At 40.9% G+C, this 21061-nt stretch overlaps 1 protein-coding gene across 1 annotated transcript in view; it reads right to left on the bottom strand.

Moving 5' to 3' along the window:
• LOC101734514 (prolyl 3-hydroxylase 1-like) overlaps positions 1 to 20922 on the bottom strand; it is a 46998-nt gene extending 26076 nt beyond the window's left edge. The window contains exons 1-9 of the mRNA XM_031906511.1: positions 20905 to 20922; positions 20523 to 20622; positions 17640 to 17779; positions 16577 to 16666; positions 14887 to 14939; positions 10067 to 10149; positions 3858 to 3970; positions 2765 to 2881; positions 397 to 492 (exon numbers count right to left, since the gene is read on the bottom strand). Coding sequence (XP_031762371.1) covers positions 397 to 492; positions 2765 to 2881; positions 3858 to 3970; positions 10067 to 10149; positions 14887 to 14939; positions 16577 to 16666; positions 17640 to 17779; positions 20523 to 20622; positions 20905 to 20922 — 810 coding nt within the window. The remainder of the gene's footprint in view (positions 1 to 396; positions 493 to 2764; positions 2882 to 3857; positions 3971 to 10066; positions 10150 to 14886; positions 14940 to 16576; positions 16667 to 17639; positions 17780 to 20522; positions 20623 to 20904) is intronic.
• Between the last annotated feature and the right edge of the window lie 139 nt (positions 20923 to 21061).

Raw genomic sequence — 21061 nt, 5'->3', positions numbered from 1 at the left:
CACTTCAGACCGTTTGGCAGCTTATCTGCCCGTGTATGGGAACCCTCGACTGGCCTACCTACCTCTCATTTTCTGCATACAGGAAACTACTAACCCCCTGATTGTTCCATAGAAGCATCCCCTACAGTGTCTGGTCAAGTTCATCAACCAGCAGCCCATTTTAATGGACTACCATGAAGTACCATACAGGCCATGATTGTGCAAAATACAACCTATCTTACTAACTGGCAAAAAACTCTGTCTGCACCTTATTCATTTTCCTCTGTTACACATTACTAGCTCTGTTTTCTCTATTCTTGCCCTAGGATACAAGCCACAAGTCATGCAGCCACTCTTTCTTTCTGTTATGTAACACATTTTGCGTAGCTGAGAAAACACAAGCAGTTCAAAACAAACCTTAAGTGCTTTGTACACAGTAACGCCATGAAACTTTTCATTTGGAGTATGAGGGGAGGTTGTGCCACGGTACCCATCACCAGCTGAAGCGGCTGCCTGAAACAGAACAGAGGCCTAATTTTAGAAATACTGTAAGAAAAAGCGTAGCCCATCAGCCCCTTAAATGTATAACACTAAAGAGAAGATGGTTTTATTGTTATTTTTTAAATTTTTAATAACAAAGTTCATTCATTAACAAACCTTATAAACAGCATGTTCTAAAGCCACAACATCCCATTACTTACAGTGGCTTGCAAAAGTATTCGGCCCCCTTGAACTTTTCCACATTTTGTCACATTACAGCCACAAACATGAATCAATTTTATTGGAATTCCAGGTGAAAGACCAATACAAAGTGGTGTACACGTGAGAAGTGGAAGGAAAATCATACATGATTCCAAACATTTTTTACAAATAAATAACTGCAAAGTGGGGTGTGCGTAATTATTCAGCCCCCTGAGTCAATACTTTGTAGAACCACCTCTTGCTGCAATTACAGCTGCCAGTCTTTTAGGGTATGTCTCTACCAGCTTTGCACATCTAGAGACTGAAATCCTTGCCCATTCTTCTTTGCAAAACAGCTCCAGCTCAGTCAGATTAGATGGACAGCGTTTGTGAACAGCAGTTTTTAGATCTTGCCACAGATTCTCCATTGGATTTAGATCTGGACTGTGACTGGGCCATTCTAACACATGGATATGTTTTGTTTTAAACCATTCCATTGTTGCCCTGGCTTTATGTTTAGGGTTGTTGTCCTGCTGGAAGGTTAAGCTCCGCCCCAGTCTCAAGTCTTTTGCAGACTCCAAGAGGTTTTCTTCCAAGATTGCCCTGTATTCGGCTCCATCCATCTTCCCACCAACTCTGACCAGCTTCCCTGTCCCTGCTGAAGAGAAGCACCCCCAGAGCATGATGCTGCCCCCCCATATGTGACAGTGGGGATGGTGTGTTCAGAGTGATGTGCAGTGTTAGTTTTCCGCCACACATAGCGTTTTGCATTTTGGCCAAAAAGTTCCATTTTGGTCTCATCTGACCAGAGCACCTTCTTCCACATGTTTGCTGTGTCCCCCACATGGCTTATGGCAAACTGCAAACGGGACTTCTTATGGTTTTCTGTTAACAATGGCTTTCTTCTTGCCACTCTTCCATAAAGGCCAACTTTGTGCAGTGCACGACTAATAGTTGTCCTATGGACAGATTCCCCCACCTGAGCTGTAGATCTCTGCAGCTCGTCCAGAGTCACCATGGGCCTCTTGGCTGCATTTCTGATCAGCGCTCTCCTTGTTCGGCCTGTGAGTTTAGGTGGATGGCCTTGTCTTGGTAGGGTTACAGTTGCGCCATACTCCTTCCATTTCTGAATGATCACTTGAACAGTGCTCCGTGGGATGTTCAAGGCTTTGGAAATCTTTTTGTAGCCTAAGCCTGCTTTAAATTTCTCAATAACTTTATCCCTGACCTGTCTGGTGTGTTCTTTGGACTTCATGGTGTTGTTGCTCCCAATATTCTCTTAGACAACCTCTGAGGCCGTCACAGAGCAGCTGTATTTGTACTGACATTAGATTACACACAGGTGCACTCTATTTAGTCATTAGCACTCATCAGGCAATGTCTATGGGCAACTGACTGCACTCAGACCAAAGGGGGCTGAATAATTACGCACACCCCACTTTGCAGTTATTTATTTGTAAAAAATGTTTGGAATCATGTATGATTTTCCTTCCACTTCTCATGTGTACCCCACTTTGTATTGGTCTTTCACGTGGAATTCCAATAAAATTGATTCATGTTTGTGGCTGTAATGTGACAAAATGTGGAAAAGTTTAAGGGGGCTGAATACTTTTGCAAGCCACTGTAAATTAAAGTGAAGGCAACACTATCAGGCACAGCTATGACAATATGATAACAATGCGGACAGCATAACCTATCAACAATGTTATCGTACCTGCTGTGCAACTGGCACATCCCGAGACCGAAACACCATACTGTGACACTGACAAGAGACTCGTCAACAGTCTCTTTCCAGTGGGATCAGATTCTTGGTTGCAGCAGAGCCCCCATAAAATGGGCAAACATATTTCAGCCAGTGCTTTCTCCATTTTAGTCTGGGTGATTCTGTGATGGTCTCTTAGGATATTCTGGCCCACCAAAATATGTCACACAAGGCTGAGATTTATAAGAGAAATGGCAACAGATTGTTCTGGGTTTTTGAGTTATTAATTGGGTAGCAAGTATACAATGGTTAGAAGAATAACCTGGGTATGGCACCAATAGTTGGTTATAATGTGACATTTAGAAACATAAGAATGGATATGCAATAGCCCTCCAACAGAACCTTTAGCATCAGCATTAACAGTCCAACTGCTCTGCCCAGAGAGGGCAGCAGCAACACCACTCGATGCACAGAACAAAGTGCCACAGGCCGAGATTCAGTAATAATCACCGCACTCAGCTATAATAAAAAAATACAAAACAAACAAATACAAAAGTATCGTAGAAGTGATACCTATATTGTTCAACAATAAATGTCCAGATCCCTGGACTATTAACAATCCACCATACGAGATGGCCTGGCAGTTTGCGGGAAAAAATCATGGGGTGCATCAATTAAGAAATCAGACTGTTAATGGTGTTGCAAAGTTACGCTGTGGAATTGATCTGTTGAAAGAAAAGGGGCTAGACGGATTCATTTATTATTGGGTACACTGACTCCACTTGGCCTTAATAGGGAATATGGATTTCACACAATCTTTCCTTAACTGTTTTTTAATATATATTTTAATTTCTTATAAGTGCTCACTATGTGTATCTATCTTCTTTTGCAAGTGCTTACAGTGATTTGTAACATTCCTTTTATTAAAATTAAGTAATACCAAAATGTATTTATTTTACTGATGTTAAAAAGTTGTATACAGGTAAATGTGGTCCTTTTAAGAAAAGCAGCAACTGTTTTGACAGCACCAACAAACTCTATTACACTCAGGGTCTGCAGAATATATGACAGACTGGCCATTAATATAGCGCATTTAGAGCAATGCATCCATTCTACTCTGTTGTATAAGGGGACCAAAACACAGTAAAACAGAAATAAGTTGTGTGCTGGAAGTTGTTTACAACAAAGAGAAACTTTCATACAGTTTGTCGTTGCTACTTTGGGACATCAAATGTCACATGCACAGCCGCTGTGACATCACCCAGCCAGACTGAGGGTATGCCTGAGAAGTGTCAGTTGGACTTAACTGTCGTATCTGAAGACATCTCTTGAAGCAACAGGAGAAATCTTTCCAGGGCATTCTTCAGTACTATAGCGCAACCCAATCAAATCATGGGAGGTAGGTTTACTATTTAGAGTCTTCTATTGAATATATATACATTTTTTAAGGTCCACTAAAGCAAGAGAAAAGCTCAACCCTTCAAGCTCACTGTACTGCCCCTTGCGCCTCAGTCACATTACAAGGCACAACAGATGCCATTTTTGGGCTCCAGGGGCATTTGCTTTGTTCATCTACAGCCTGGGCAATGTTTATCCTTATCATTTCCCCTTTTGGAATAGTGAGAATGAATATAGAAATGTAGATGTTCACATGCTATATGGCTACAATTGGTTAAGGCAGATGTTTAACTCTGATCTTTATTATTTCCAGATAATTGGCATCCATATTCTGCTTGTCCTCAATGGACCAGTACGTTCAGTACTGCAGACAGTTATCCCTGGATATACAGACCTGAGAACCAAAGATATAACTGGCTTCCAGGGCAAGAACCAATAGGCATGTCACTGGTATATCATCCCTTACCTGTACACTGCTACAGGCAGGCAAATTATGGAGCATTTTATAATTGTATACAAACCATGGAAGCTTACAACCATGCTTACTATTCACACATGGCAAGCGCTGCAGCACAATATGCTAGGGCAATGGATATCTGGTACAGCCAAACACTCCAGCATCCATCCTTAGCCAGTGTCGGTATGCAGCCTATGGGCGGGAATAACCAAATCACTGGTCAGTTTCCTGGCACCCACACTCCAGCTACTGATGGCAGTTCAGCTATTGAGAAAACTGCTTTAACAAATCCAATAATGCCTGATCCAGGGGATCTTTCCTCAGCAGACTGCACCATTCAAAAAGCCCAGACTCAAGAACAATCAAATGTGAGTGGGCCAAATAAAACCTATTCAGGAGCTTTACTAGACGATCAGAGTAAGATCGAGCTGAAGAAAGATCAGTGGGTAAAGCAAAAACACAAGCTAGATAACAACAGCAGCAGTGTAGAAACAGTGAGCCTGAAGAGAAGAAAGAAAGAGGCAGGCTCCTCTGTTCTTGATGAAGCATCAAACTGCAAAAAATCAAATATCAAAGTGACTGAGCCAATACAGACCAGAGTGGAGATTGACAACCTAAAGAAAAAAATGCAGCAGGAGAGGAGGGAGGCATGCAAATACACCGCCCTGGGCAAAAAACAATATTTTAAACTGCGGCAGCGGGATTTAGAAATATCCATTCACTATGGCTACCCACCATATCAGATTCATGATCGCAAGAGCTATTTAACTCAAGATTAGAGTAGAAGGCCTTCTACTACTAAAGCATGAGTGACTTTTTAATATTTTTTTTATATTATTTATTTAACAAAGGGTCATGGTGAAGTAGCCATGAGTGACTCTGCAAAAGGAGATAGAGAGGAATCTATCCCATAGCCAAATGGCAGATATTTGCTTTCTTTTTTTTTATTATTTATTTAACAAAGGGTCATGGTGAAGTAACCATGAGTGACTCTGCAAAAGGAGATAGAGAGGAATCTATCCCATAGTCAAATGGCAGATATTTGCTTTCTTATTTTATTTTATTTTTTTTAATCTTTTTTTTATTATTTATTTAACAAAGGTTCATGGTGAAGTAACCATGAGTGACTCTGCAAAAGGAGATAGAGAGGAATCTATCCCATAGCCAAATGGCATATTTTTGCTTTCTTATTTTATTTTATTTTTTTTAATCTTTTTTTTTATATTATTTATTTAACAAAGGGTCATGGTGAAGTAACCATGAGTGACTCTGCAAAAGGAGATAGAGAGGAATCTATCTCATAGCCAAATGGCAGATATTTGCTTTCTCATTTTATTTAATTTTTTTTAAGTTTTTTTTTTATTATTTATTTAACAAAGGGTCATGGTGAAGTAACCATGAGTGACTCTGCAAAAGGAGATAGAGAGGAATCTACCTCATAGCCAAATGGCAGATATTTGCTTTCTCTTTTTTAATCATTTATTTAACAAAGGGTCATGGTGACGTAACCATGATAAAGTCACGCAAGTCACACGGCATAATCACATTTTTCTTTGATTTTTTAGTGATTTTCTGAGTTTCCAGTTCTGCGTTGTACTTTTGATTAGTTATATTACTTGTGTTACCTTGATTTTGCATTTCTTTTCTTGCATTTTATTGCATTTGCAATAAAATTTATTTTGCAGAGTGTAGTTTGGGTGTTTCCTTACCTAAAATGTTATGTTAGGTTATGTATAGCCAACTGAGGTGTTAAGTGATAGACTGGGCCCCTAAAAATTTGTGGCGCGTGATGATCATGATGTTTCATCTTGCCTGCGGATGATTTCATCTCCCTGCTGATGCCACAAGGTTTTTATTTTACTGACACCTCATTAGCTACCCTTTCAGGGCAGTTGCTATGGCTATATGTATTTCTGGGTGACATTTTCGGTTTTACTAGTGTACAGGCAGATATTTGCTTTCTCTTTTTTATCATTTATTTAACAAAGGGTCATGGTGAAGTAACCATGATAAAGTCACGCAAGTCACACGGCATAATCACATTTTTCTTTGATTTTCTAGTGATTTTCTGAGTTTCCAGTTCTGCGTTGTACTTTTGATTAGTTATATTACTATGTTACCTGGAGTTTGCATTTCTTTTCTTGCATTTTCTTGCATTTGTCAGTGGTTTCATTGCATTTTTAGATTTGTGTTGCTGTTCATTTACTGTTCTTGCTTATTGATTGTTCTTGGTTATTTTACAGAACTTTGCTTGTGTTACTTTGATTTCAATAGTAATTAGTTCATAATCACTTTTTTGTATATTCAGTGACATTAATTGCATTTTTATTTGTGTTGCTGCTCGTCTACTGGCTTTTGCTTTTTTTTTTGCTTGTTCCGGATTGTTCCTGATTGTTCTTGCTCTTCATTGTCCTTGGTTGTATTTTTTTTTAGGGAGGTCTAGAGTTCAAGGGAGGGGTGGGGGTTTCTTTGCCAGATTTGTTTATCTTATCTGTTTTTTTTCTAGTCTCTGCCTTGCCTGTGTTGCTGTAGTTTGTGTTTGCATAGCTGTTAGATTTTTCTGGCTTCTGATCATATTGTGATTTACTCCATTTTTTGTGTGACTGATTGGGAGCATTTGGACTCGGGTGTTATATTAGTTTTGAAAATATTTTGTTGGCAACATGGCCAGAAAGTTGTTCTTGGTCGAAGAGGCTGCTGCACTGTATTGTGTAGTAGTAGCACGGTTAGTGCTCTTGAGGAGCCCATGGTGAGGGCAATGACTCCCTTTTACCACCGCCCCGCATCAACCGAAGATTCGCAGGAATACAGATGAAACTATACAGTCAAAAGATGTTCAACTAAACAGATAAAGGTAAATAGAATATATTTTGGGGCTAAATTAGGCAGGTTTTTTTAGTTGTTATTGCAATTTTGGGGAGAAATCTAACTTTGGATCTTTTTTTTTTTTCTTTATTTCAGGCCAAACCGCAAACTTCTATGGAGAACTGTGTCGACAATTCTGCATGCAGGAAAGCAAGAATGGCGTTGCTGAATTGCTACAGGTGTGCACTTCCAGAAAACATATAGTTTGTGGGGGTATTTCACAGGTAAGGGGGTGTTTACAAGTTGCAGATTGATATTTTAGTGGTTTTATTTCGTTGTTATTGCAATTTCGGGGAGAAATCTAACTTTGGATTTTTTTTTCTTTATTTCAGGCCAAACCGCAAACTTCTACAGAGAACTGCGTCTACAATTCTGAATGCAGGAAAGCAAGAATAGTGCTGCTGAATAGCATTGGTGTTTTATTCTCAAATTTACTTTGGACTTTGTGACTGTGATAGTGTTTCAGAAAAAATAAAAAAAAAATTAAAAATATGGTATATGTTTTTACGGTATCTGTATGACAGGAGCTGCATTTAGAGCAAAAACTACACCACAACTAAAAATATAGAGGTGTGCAGTTTCTAAAAATGTGTGACTTCTGAACAAGAAAAGTGGGTTACCAATACATATTTGGTTTTTTTGGATTCAGCAGAATCGGGGCTTTTACAAACAGTAACATTTTTGTAAGTTAATGTAATCGTTCTTGGAAAAAAACCCACAAAATATAAATACTTTTTTCTTTATTTCACTTTTTTTTAACATATTTCACTCAAAAAATGTGTTAAATCTCCAGAAAAAGTACAAAATTTTATTACAATGTTCAAGCCCAATTCGTTCCGGAAAAAACGATATATAACATGCTTTATTTCATGTAGGTTTTCTTGTCAAGAAACTGAAGCAAATGTAATGAGTGCAAAATGTCTAAAAATGGATTGGCAGTAGATGTTCAATTTTGGGACAAATCGTCTGGCAGTGAAAGGGTTAAAGAGACAGTTAAAAAAAAAAGGGATAAAAGGATACGGTCTATGGTGAGTTCCTGGTCTGACCAAATACTACTCCTACTTACACAAGTACATGAAGACACACAAGACACAAGTGGAGGGAGGGAGGTAGGTAGGGGGAAGGTATGTATGCACAAACACAAGTGGAGGGAGGGAGGTATGCACATACATCTGCACAATGAGCCAGAGTAAGTAATTGCTACAATAACTTGTTATTTACAAAAATTAAATTTGTATTAAGTCCAGCATCAAGAATTATTTTGCCCTTGTAACTACTATTGTAGTACTGTGGTGGGACTTGTACACTGGGGTCCAAGTACTTGATAATTAATATGGCAGCTTCCTTAGCATTCCCAAACTTGCTTTTGTCTGCTGCTGTAGCATTTTTCTTTCCCTAAAGTTATCTATTTATTTATCTGTTATTTATTTGATTATTGAAACTTAGCAGAAGCTGCTGCATTTCCCACCCTAGGCTGATACTCGAGTCAATAGGTTTTTCCAGTTTTCTTAGGTAAAATTAGGTACCTCGGCTTATACTCGAGTATATACGGTAACAAAAACAAAACATAATGAGGAATAATGAAGAATAATAAAGAACTGTGCTATTATCAAAAGTCAGACATACTAACAAACAATACAGCAAGAAAATAAACAATTCCTTTTTAGTAACATTCTGTTGCTATGGCAACCTGTGTGCTGAGCCCATACTACATTTCCCAGAAGTCTCTGTGAGCCTAAAATTGTGAACCCATGTTTGCATTTACTCATTTACTAATGAGTTTCCCACATATATGTACATAGAGACAGATTAGTGGGCATACATGGCCTATTGCCGCCAAGTAGAACCGCAGGGAAATGTATAATTCCATACTACAGAGGTATAAGGGAACCCAGTTAAATGTCAGCAAAGACAATCGCTACAGTCACACAGAGCCAAGTGTGCACATGGGAAAAAATGCGCACGGAGAGCATATAATTTCCTGACAGACCAAGGGGCATCGAACAAGATCCACCAGACTGATTTATTTTATTCTGCTTAGTTTGTGCAAGGGTCCCTACTGGTAATTATGGTCTTTGGCACTTAAGTAAAGATTCACATTTTTCAAAACAACCGGAGTGCTGCTGTTTTCTTCATTTTTGTATTTATCTGCCCGGGCAGTGGGAACAGCGTGCACCTGGGGCTGCAAGAAGCTATTTTCACTGTGTAAGCACATGTTAACTGATTCTATGGTCTGACCTAAGTACCTGTCCTTCAGGGCACATTTAGTGGTTTATATTATTTCACTCATCTTATTATTTGGAGTTACTGCGCTAAAAGATCACATGCACCATCGGGGAAATCCCAGGGCTTACATGTGCTCAAAGGCACAGTAGGTAAATCAGAACAATTAGCCCTTATTGCCAAGGTATAATGCTTCACAAAACTGGCATTGTAAAAGTACCATATGATACAGAACTTCCAGGATGGAAGCCTGTTCAAGACCAGTCTTGTTGGGGAGCAATGAGACTTTCGATTGGTCAACTATGCAATATACTTGTGCCATAATCAAATTAACGACTTCATCCAACAACTTGATTTGCCAGTGTGACTTGTCCTACATATGCTGACATCGCCATTATCCCTGTCCTTCACCTCATATACAAGCACAAGGCAGAAAAGTGAAAAAAGGATGAAAACAGGAGCTGTGGAGACACAGATAAAATGTGTGTCACAAATGACCCGGGGTAAAACCACCAAATGACACGAAGTGTATGAGAGACTGTGTGATACCCAGGTCTGCCACACAAGTAACCAGATCTGGTACTATTTCTCTTGCACCCAGGCAGCTGTTTTCTACATTGTTTGGTGTGCCCCTCTAAGTTGTGTATGTGTATATATATATTCAGTCTATTAATTAGTGTTCTCCTGAACACACACATATATATATATATATATACATATATATGTATATATGTTCTAGAGAACACTGAAGGCAGCCTCACCTTCTCGTATTGTCCTTGTTTCAATTTCTTTCATCAGGTTTCCAATCTCTTCAGTAATTCTTGCTGCTGTCTCCTTCTCCATCCTAAAGAATTATTATAAACCAATTTGTAAATTCAAGAAAAATCTTTGTGGACTGTAAACAATAACAGTATCCCTCTTAAAATGCTAATATGGTTACCTACACTGATTGCTCTTCTGGGGTTAAAAAGAAACTGAGGTTTTGTCAGGACCTGCCTGTACCAGAACTCTGGACCCTATGTTAGGCAGGTTCTGCATTACCTCACTGAGCCACTGGAGAATTTGGGCATCCAGCCTGAACATTCTGTTAACCCCTCTTCTTTGCTTCTGTGTTTATGTTCTCCTTCTCCTCCCTTAATTAGCCCAGGTGGTTCCAATCGGTCAATTAACGGACTTTATAAGCCTGTCACAAGCAACCCCTGGTTGCTTGATCATTAAGCCCTTTACGTTCCAGTGACCTTACCTGCTTGTTCCAGTCCCTGTTCCTGCCTGACTCCTGCCTGCATACCTGCCTGATTCCATTACCTTACCCTGTTCTACGACTCCTGTTCCACGACTCCTGTTCCTTACCTCTGTTTGATCTCCCGGTTTTGACCTCGGCCTGATTATTTGGACTCTCCCTGCCTTCAGCCTGCCTTTGACCACTGCCCGTTATTCCGGACCCTCCTTGTTTGCTGCCAGTCCTGACCCTCTGCCTGTTTTACGGATTTGTTTTGTCTTCTGCCTGCCTCCGACCACTGGCCTGTTGTAAGGACTTCCATATTGTTATTTCTCAATTTTCATTAATAAATCATGTTTCAGCAACATAACTTGTTTCCTGGCTATCCACAAGCGCAGTAACCCCTGTACCCATATTACACGGCATATAAGCTCCTACCTGCCAGCCACCCACCTGTGGCTGCGCCTGACAGAATGATCAAGCCACATAAAGAGGAGCCTGCTGGTAACAACTCTGCGGTTCAAAGTAATGCTGAACTACAACTCTCTGCAGAATGGCTTTCCTCCATTAAGAGGTATGAGGGGGAGAAAGACTCATTCAATTATTTGCTTGATTTATGTAAAAAGTTTTCTACAGTGCCATTTTTCAAAGAAGCTCCTGATAATATGAAGAGCAAGTTAATTATTCTTTTCCTTTTGGGCGGTGAGGCCGCAGAGTGGGCTGAAACCTGCATTGATGAATAAGCACATTTTTTAGAAGACCCCTGTTCTTTTCTTTCATTTTTAAAAGCAACATTTACAGGAGATCTGTGGCCAGTTTCAAATGTATTTTCCTCCACCTCAGATCCTTCTGCTGCTGTACTACCCAAAACTTTCCAACTCACTCCTCCGGTTCCAAGGTACTCACCCAGGCCCAAAGACTGCACACCTGCTTCAACTTCTTTCAGCGAGTTTTCTGAGGTAGAAGAGTTTTCTGAGGTAGAAGAGTTTTCTGAAGATTCACCTGATGAGGAAGATTGGCAAGATATTTTTGACGACAAAGAATGGGAAGATTTGGACTCAGATGAGGAAGAAATACCTACGGCATTTACCACTAGGTTTAAAGGCCGGTCTGTCTCCAAGAACTCTCCTATTCCTCTGTCTTTTTCTTTTCCTGCTGTATCAGCCCCTCAAGATCTCAGGCCTGAACCTCAATTTGTTTGTTTTTCTAATATAATCAAGGCACCTCTGCTGTCTCCAGCCTCTGTGCCAGCGCTTCAGTCTCCCGCTCCAGCCTCTGTGCCAGCACTTCAGACTCCTGCTCCAGCCTCTGTGCCAGCACTTCAGTCTCCTGTTCCAGCCTCTGTGCCAGTACTTCAGACTCCTGCTCCAGCCTCTGTGCCAGTGCTTCAGTCTCCCGCTCCAGCCTCTGTGCCAGTACTTCAGACTCCTGCTCCAGCCTCTGTGCCAGTACTTCAGTCTCCTGTTCCAGCCTCTGTGCCAGTACTTCAGACTCCCGCTCCAGCCTCTGTGCCAGTACTTCAGACTCCCGCTCCAGCCTCTGTGCCAGTACTTCAGACTCCCGTTCCAGCCTCTGTGCCAGCACTTCAGTCTCCCGCTCCAGCCTCTGTGCCAGCACTTCAGTCTCCCGCTCCAGCCTCTGTGCCAGCACTTCAGTCTCCCGCTCCAGCCTCTGTGCCAGCACTTCAGTCTCCTGCTCCAGCCTCTGTGCCAGCACTTCAGTCTCCTGCTCCAGCCTCTGTGCCAGCACCCAGACAGCAGCTTTGTCCAGTTCCAGCACCCAGACAGCGGCCTTGTCCTGCCTCAGCTCCTGTGCCTGAACTGCAACCCTCCGCTCCTGTGCCTGAACTGCAACCCTCAGCTCTTGTGCCTGAACTGCAACCCTCAGCTCCTCTTGTGCCTGAACTGCAACCCTCAGCTCCTCTTGTGCCTGAACTGCAACCCTCAGCTCCTCTTGTGCCTGAACTGCAACCCTCAGCTCCTCTTGTGCCTGAACTGCAACCCTCAGCTCCTCCTGTGCCTGAACTGCAACCCTCAGCTCCTCCTGTGCCTGAACTGCAACCCTCAGCTCCTCCTGTGCCTGAACTGCAACCCTCAGCTCCTCCTGTGCCTGAACTGCAACCCTCAGCTCCTCCTGTGCCTGAACTGCAACCCTCAGCTCCTGCCTCGGTGCCAGCGGTCGTGCCTGCTCCTGCCTCGGTGCCAGCGGTCGTGCCTGCTCCTGCCTCGGTGCCAGCGGTCGTGCCTGCTCCTGCCTCGGTGCCAGCGGTCGTGCCTGCTCCTGCCTCGGTGCCAGCGGTCGTGCCTGCTCCTGCCTCGGTGCCAGCGGTCGTGCCTGCTCCTGTCTCGGTGCCAATACTTCTGCCACCAGCATCTGAGGACAAAACTGCTTCTGGACCTGCCTTCCCTGCTACTGGATCTGGTAGTTCTGGTGTCCCAGACTCTGCCAGTTCTGTTGCAGTGTTTGGTGGTCTTGTTGTTTCCCTGGGCATCTCTCTTCCACCTGTAGTGGGTGTTTTGCCTGGCGACGACTCCGCTGTGGCTCCTGACCCTGGCGACGACTCCGCTGTGGCTCCTGACCCTGGCGACGACTCCGCTGTGGCTCCTGACCCTGGCGACGACTCCGCTGTGGCTCCTGACCCTGGCGACGACTCCGCTGTGGCTCCTGACCCTGGCGTCTCATCCGCTGTGGCTCCTGACCCTGGCGTCTCATCCGCTCTGGCTCCTGACTCTGGTGACACTTCTATTCGGGCTTCCAACTCTGGCAACTCGTTGCTCTGGCTCCCGACCCTAGGCACTCCTATGTTCTGGCTCCAGTCCCTGGCGTCTCCTTTGCTGTGGTTCCTGGACTCGGTTACTCTCCTGTTCTGGCCGCTGTTTCTGATGAACCACCTATTCTGGCATTCACCTTGTTTGGGACTTTTTCTAAGTTTTTTCTTTTGGTTTAATTTATGTTTTTCTGCGATTTTCCAAAGTAGTTTTGGGCCAGTATTTTCTATTTTTGCAGGTTTTCTGTTTTTGGGTTCTGTGGACTTGAAAGTTTTGGACTTTTGGACTGAAAACATTTTTGTAAAGAAGATGTTTGAAAGATGTCCACCCGATCCTGGGATCGCCCGGAGGTCGATCCTCAAGGGGGGGGGTAATGTCAGGACCTGCCTGTACCAGAACTCTGGACTCTATGTTAGGCAGGTTCTGCATTACCTCACTGAGCCACTAGAGACTTTGGGCATCCAGCCTGAACATTCTGTTAACCCCTCTTCTTTGCTTCTGTGTTTATGTTCTCCTTCTCCTCCCTTAATTAGCCCAGGTGGTTCCAATCGGTCAATTAACGGACTTTATAAGCCTGTCACAAGCAACCCCTGGTTGCTTGATCATTAAGCCCTTTACGTTCCAGTGACCTTACCTGCTTGTTCCAGTCCCTGTTCCTGCCTGACTCCTGCCTGCATACCTGCCTGATTCCATTACCTTACCCTGTTCTACGACTCCTGTTCCTTACCTCTGTTTGATCTCCCGGTTTTGACCTCGGCCTGATTATTGGACTCTCCCTGCCTTCAGCCTGCCTTTGACCACTGCCCGTTATTCCGGACCCTCCTTTTTTTTGCTGCCAGTCCTGACCCTCTGCCTGTTTTACGGATTTGTTTCGTCTTCTGCCTGCCTCTGACCACTGGCCTGTTGTAAGGACTTCCATATTGTTATTTCTCAATTTTCATTAATAAATCATGTTTCAGCAACATAACTTGTTTCCTGGCTATCCACAAGCGCAGTACCCCCTGTACCCATATTACACGGCATATAAGCTCCTACCTGCCAGCCACCCACCTGTGGCTGCGCCTGACAGGTTTGTACAAAAACAACAGGTTTTTAAATGCCCATTTGCAAAAAGGAATTGTTGTTGTTTGCTGTTTAAGGTAATACTTGGTGGTTTCTCGTTGAACTTGGATTGTGTCAGTTTTCATTTGAAATATACCAGAGAGCAGTGATTCATGCAATATCTTGATTGAGAAGCAAGAAGTTTTCAAGAGTTTCTAAATGTCTACTGACCTTTTATTGAAATAAAACTGCTCTTCACTGGCAGAACCAGCAATGAACTTGGGATTGCATTTGCAGGTTCTGTTTGATTCCCCACATACCTTTGGTACATTATAGGGGGATCATGTAGGCACCAGTAGCCATCTGGATTGCCCAAGGGAGCAGTCACCCCTTCTAATAAAAACATTTTTTTTTTTTTTTTTGGAATGGTGGTTCCAGGAGCACTTTGACAGCAAAATGGAACATAATGTTACCTATACCTGTCTTAATAAATTACTCTTCCTCAGTTCCTCAAACCTTAGTTATTAATAAAAGCGGTAAATTAATTTCTTACTTTTGTTTTTCTCTGAGTCTTTTCAGCACAACATTTTCTGGAGTCCAGCTATCCTGAAAACAAGAAGGAATACAACTGAGAGATACACCAGGTTATCAATGTTATGTTTAAATAAACTGACAGTAAAGGTGGCCATACACGTTACAATAACAATCATTGGTTGCAGGAAAGATCATTTCTCCACTCCCCTAACTTTAAGAGCTGGATTGTCAGATATGCAGGTAAAAACAAAGGAATTCTACCCCTATCTGATGATTCAGCATTAACCTACGGCCGATGTTTGGGCACATTCAATGGTGCCCCCAAATCAAAATTCTTCCCCCTGGCTGATTGACAAGATGAACAATATCCAAGGCTTTTAGTGATATACCGATGATATAATTTAGAAAAAAACACAAGTGCTTAGAGAAGCCGAACATCTAACTCGTTATAAGAGATGATGAATCCAGCAGAAATAAAACTCTAAATCTACTACTAGGAGGGAACATGCTGATCCACAGAATAATCTAATTATATCCAATCAGATGGTAAACGATAGTTTGTCAATGTTCTACTCTCTGGCTCAAGACCTAGTCCCACACAGCATTTCAGGGAGTAAATAATTCATTTTATTTTGCTGGGTGTGATAAAACAGCAGGCTTTTTAAAATGATCTTACACACTCCCTTAAGCTGGCCATACATGCACCGATATAAAAATACAAAACACACTGTTGTGGGCTTCAAATTATCATCCCAATAATTTTCCCACCATGACGATTGCTCGTTTAGTCAATTGGACAGGTTAGAAAATTTCGGTTGGATAATGAGAAAATCTACGCAAGGATTGTGCATCTGAAGATATCCTTGGGGGAGCTACAAAGCACTTCCAGAAAGTCATTTTCTTACAATTTGTCTCAACTATTTCATATTCAGAACATCCTCCAAATTATTATTATTAGGGCTTTATCTTATAATTTCAGTCTGAATGTTAGTCTTAGATCGTTGCAGTTAAACATACAATCGATATCCAAACATTCACCGAAAGAAGACTAAAATCTGAACCTGTACGGCCCCCTTTACAGAAAATGCTACATTCTTAGGGTGTTGGTATGAACATTTTAAATGCACACAATCAGAATGCTAGGAATGTTTACTTTACTGGCTAAATTGTGACACAGGCAGATTGTGGCCTGCGACCATTATCTAAATAAAGTTCTTGAAATTCCTATCAGAGATGCAGCAACCCTGGCCAATAGCTTTACTGCTGTATCAAACTCACCCTAGTAGACATATATTAAGAATCTGCATAAAACATAAAAATCAATACCACGGTTAAGAAGACCACGTAGTCTGGGTGTTTTTGGGTTATGTCTTACACTGTAGTTAAACATTTGGCCAAGCCCACACAAAACTATGGGGCTGATTAATCAAACCTCAAAAAAAATTGAAGAGCAATTTAACACTGCATCAGGTGGCAAGAATTCAAGGAGGTGAGAGGTCACTACCACCCAAATGATCAAAATGTTGTTTGCCTGCGTTTGGTTTTGCCTAATTAACCATATTATTGTTGCATATTTTCCCCTAATTTTCTTTATTTGTTGGATAACTCATATAAAACATGTGTCCTGATTTTCCTCCACCTCCTTTTATCTGTTCCAGATTTGTAATTTACAATTTACAGACACAATTATGCAATTTGCTGTTACTCACTGGGTCGACAAAAGGAATTCCAAAGGTGTCATATGCAAAGTAAAGCAGTTCTTTCTCGAGCAGACTGCGCTGAATATAACTATTAATATTCTGAAAAAGGAAAAGTAAGTTTAGCCTGAGACATTTTTAAACGCAGTGCCAATCACAGTATTACATACACACATATATAAACAGTGGAGGGCACTCACGGCCTTTATTTATGTAGCAATCCCTGCAGATTAATTAGAAAAGTAGTAATAGCTGCATTAACTGAGATGCTTTAGTGCCCCCACTTTGGTTCTTTTGATAGCTCCAAATTATTCTGTATTAATAAAGCAATACCATGTACTTTATCCCAACTAAGACATAATTAATCCTTACTAAAGGCAAAACAATCCTATTAGGTTTATTTAATGTTTAAATTATTTTTTTTAGTAAACTGAAGGCATGAAGATCCAAATAACGGAAAGACTTAGGGGCACATTTACTAATACACGAACGTCCGAAAAGCATCCGAATGCGTTTTTTTCGTAATGATCGGTACTTTGCGACTTTTTCGCGAATTGTCGCGACTTTTTCGAGCTCTCAATACGAAAGTTGCGATAATTCGCGAAAGTCATAATGGCAATGAAAAAGTCGCGACAATTCTCGAAAGTCATAATGGCAATGAAAAAGTCGCGACAATTCACAAAATTTGTAATGGCTATGAAAAAGTCGCAACAATTCACGCAAGTCGTACCGGTTACGAAAAATTCGCGACAATTTACGGGAAAGTCGTAACGGCGACGAAAAAAACGCAAAAAATACGAAAAAGTCGCAAAATGTTCGTTTTCCAATCCGAATTTCTTCTCATTCGGATTCGGATTCGTGGATTAGTAAATCAGCCCCTAAGTATCCTAGGTCCCACACATTATGGATAATGGGTCCCATTCCTGTACTGGATTTTATTATTTTCTCCAAATGATCTACATGCATTTGATCTAGAAGTCCTACTTGTTTTGTACAAAAGATCTGAAGGAAATGCTATTTCATTTGCCCTTACAAGCAACAGGCACACAGCATAAAATATCTTAAAGAGACTTACCTCTTTTGCATTTATCAACTTTGCTTCTTCCTCGCCAAGAACAGCAGCATAGTAAGCCAAATTCTGATTCATAACCTCATCATTAGGGAAGAATAGCAAGTAGGATTTTGCACATTCAATTGCTTTTGTGTAATTATTAGCTGAAAAAAATAAGTATTTAATTGCAGACTGACTGGAAGATTTAGCTTGCCATCCATAAACAACGGGAATTGTGCTGTGGGCCTTCCCTTGATTGAGAAGGATAGATTTTTTTTGTAGATAACTTTTCAACTCCAACTCCATACAGTATCAGCCTTTGTTAAAGCATTTACTTGTTTGGAAGCACTGACTATAAAAACATAGCTTTGTCTCTTTATTGGGGTTGGACAGGCATGCAGGGTAATAATGGTAAGCCCCATTATATGCAGGTTTGAATGCCTTCTTAGATAGATGTAACATTCAGGACTACAGTCAAGATCTGTTGTTAGTTATGTACATGTATGTCTGTTTGTGTGTATGCTCTAGGGTAGGGATCCCCAACCCCAACCAAGTCACACTCAGATGTAAAAAGAGTTGATGAGCCATAAAAGTATGAAAAAAGTTCCTTGAGGATGCAAAATGTAGAATGTGATTGGCTATTTTGGTAGCCCCATGTGGACTGTTGGCCTGCAGAAGGTCTCTTCCAGGTTGCGTCCAAAACCTGCCTCCAAGCCACAAATTTAGCACCTACTTTGATGCCACTGGGAGCAACACCAAAGGGCTTGTGAGGAACATTTTGCATTTGGATTCAATACTTTATTTACCATAGTTCCATGAATACCTACAAACTTTTACAAGCCTATATTTATGCATATTCTAGTATAAATTTTAATAATCTGTTTATTAGTAATTTATGTTATTCTATTATTACTTTTTCAGTCCTTTGCCAACTGTAAAATTGATTTGAAATGTGCATTTTACTAATTTGTTTATATTCTGTATTTTAATATTCCCTGTTGGGATTTACTTGTTCTCTCAACGATTCTTGTAATTGTCTAACCAATAAACAAAAAAAAAAAAACATTTTACTCAAGAGCCACTGCTTGGGGATCACTTAGGATATCATTTGGAGTGACTTAACCTGATGAAGAGTTGTATTTGATTGACCTAAATTAATGATGTAACTGTTATATCTTAATCCCTAGCAAATGTCCATCATTAATTGAATGGCGAACATCAAAACAACTGCTTTATTGTATCTAGTGCTATGATATTTATTTCTACATTCTTTTACTCTTTGCTTTTGTATTTTATACCCTCTCATTTTCTCTGAATTTCACATTTTTCTGCTGCCTTCTTACTCTCTGCCTTTATCTTCTTTTCTACTACTGTTTCAGAGATGGGAACATATTTATTGTATAGACAAGTAAATCTGGAGCAGAAAAGTGTCCTCAGCCAAAGCAGACCACATGACACAAAGTTTGGCAATTCACTTTAGTGATAAGGTTATTCTTTCATTTCCAGTGTTGTGAGTTTTATATTAACGTTTGGTTGTCATTAAATGGGCTGATCTGTAGTTACAGTAGACCATTTATACTTCCTGGAAAAGATATTCTCTTCCGGGATACATATTTAAGCATTGTTATTGCTAGGTGAAATAAAAAGAACTTACTGCTGTAGTATGCAAACTGCAAGTAGTTTAAATGTGAGGGGAGGAAATCTTCAAAAGGCTTTTTACTTCCCAGCTGTGATACTAGCTCTGTTACACAGCTCTCCCCTAATTGAATCTTGTCCATGAGTTTTAAAATGATAAAGTATGAGATGAGTATGAGTATGGCATCTTACAGCAGCCTCTCTCTGGCATTTTTCAAAACCCACAGATTGCCAGCCCAGGCCTGACACTTTTCCGCTTTCATGGAATATTTTTGAAACCCTGTTCTACTAAGTTAAAGACCCTGGGCATGCCACCAATTAAAATCACAATCCCCCACACACACCTCCTGAAACATAGACCAGGAGACCAAAGCGTGATCATTATAGAGCAGGGATCCCCAACCTTTTTTTACCCATGAGCCACTCTCAATTATAAAAAGAGTTGGGGAGCATCACAAGCATGAAAAATGTTCATGAGGATACCAAATAAGGGCTGTGATTGACTATTTGGTAGCCCCTGTGTGGACTGGCAGCCTGCAGAAGGTTCTGTTTGGCAGTTCTGGTTTTTATGCAACCAAAACTTGCCGCCAAGTCAGGAATTAAAAAATAAGCATCTACTTTGAGGCCACTGGGAGCAACATCCAAGGGGTTGGGGAGCAACATGTTGCTCAAGAACCACTGGTTGGGGATCACTGCTATAGAGTATTCATTCTTTGTGCACACAGAACAAATAGATGCACTGATGAACTCCATTGAGTTACTCATGTAACAAGCTCATAATAAAAATAAGGAATATTTTTTAAAAATTGGGCAAATACCAAACTGAATCTGAACCTTTATTTGCATATTCAAATCTGAAGAAATTGAAAATCTTAATTATCTCCTTTAGATGTTCAGTGGTTTAGAGTCATACAACTTTATACATAATGATTCAGCTCACTTGGCAATAAGTTTGGTCAACTCCGTTGATGTTCATTGAAATGTATAAAAATTATACAGGGCCCAGTATATAAAGGGTCTCTTGGGGAAATTTGTCGCGGGCAACTAAACTCCCTCGTGTGCCAGAGCCCTTAGTAGCTGTGGATTTTAATGAAATTTTGTTTCGTACAAAATTTGGTGCGTGTATGGTGGATCGATGAGACGACATCGCAAAGGCTGTGGATATTGGTTGTCTCGTCAATCGGGCAGGTTAAAAGATTTTGATGCCGCCCGAACAAAATCTACGTTCAGGACTGAATTGGCAGGTGGAGGTAGAATTCATATTGTTTCTACCTTCAGACAAATCAGTCATAAACGTCAGTGGGGGAAACGAACGATCTTTCTTGCGACCGTTGGTCGCTGGAAAGGTCAGAATTGCCACATGTATGGCCACCTTAAAAGACCAAATTTAATAAATCATTAGAATTACAGTATTTAGAGTATAAGCAGAATTTTCTAAGGAAGCTCACAGATTGCGTAAAATATGTTGGAGACTGTAGGAGCTCTTTCACCCTATGATATAAACAATGCTAACTTGTCCTGCATTCCCTCATAACTGAGACTTCCCATGCCATTTATTAGCTTAGTTACTCTTCTTTGGCCATTTTCTATTCCATAAATATCTTGGAGACTAAAACAGCACTGAATACTCTCCATATATTCTACATATTCTTACCAGCTTCAAGCTGCTCATTGCGATTGCTTGCTACAGCAGTTTATAAACAGTTACTGTCCAAACATAGTCCCATTAAAAATGTAGGTGGCTTGCATATTTTAAATCTGAAACATAAGAACTTATATTTATCATCATTGAATCTCATCTGTCGCAGATC

This window comes from Xenopus tropicalis, chromosome 7, assembly GCF_000004195.4.
Source record: "Xenopus tropicalis strain Nigerian chromosome 7, UCB_Xtro_10.0, whole genome shotgun sequence".
NCBI lineage: Eukaryota > Metazoa > Chordata > Amphibia > Anura > Pipidae > Xenopus > Xenopus tropicalis.
Note: the sequence above shows the minus strand (reverse complement) of the source record. Positions and strands in the feature narration are given on the sequence as shown.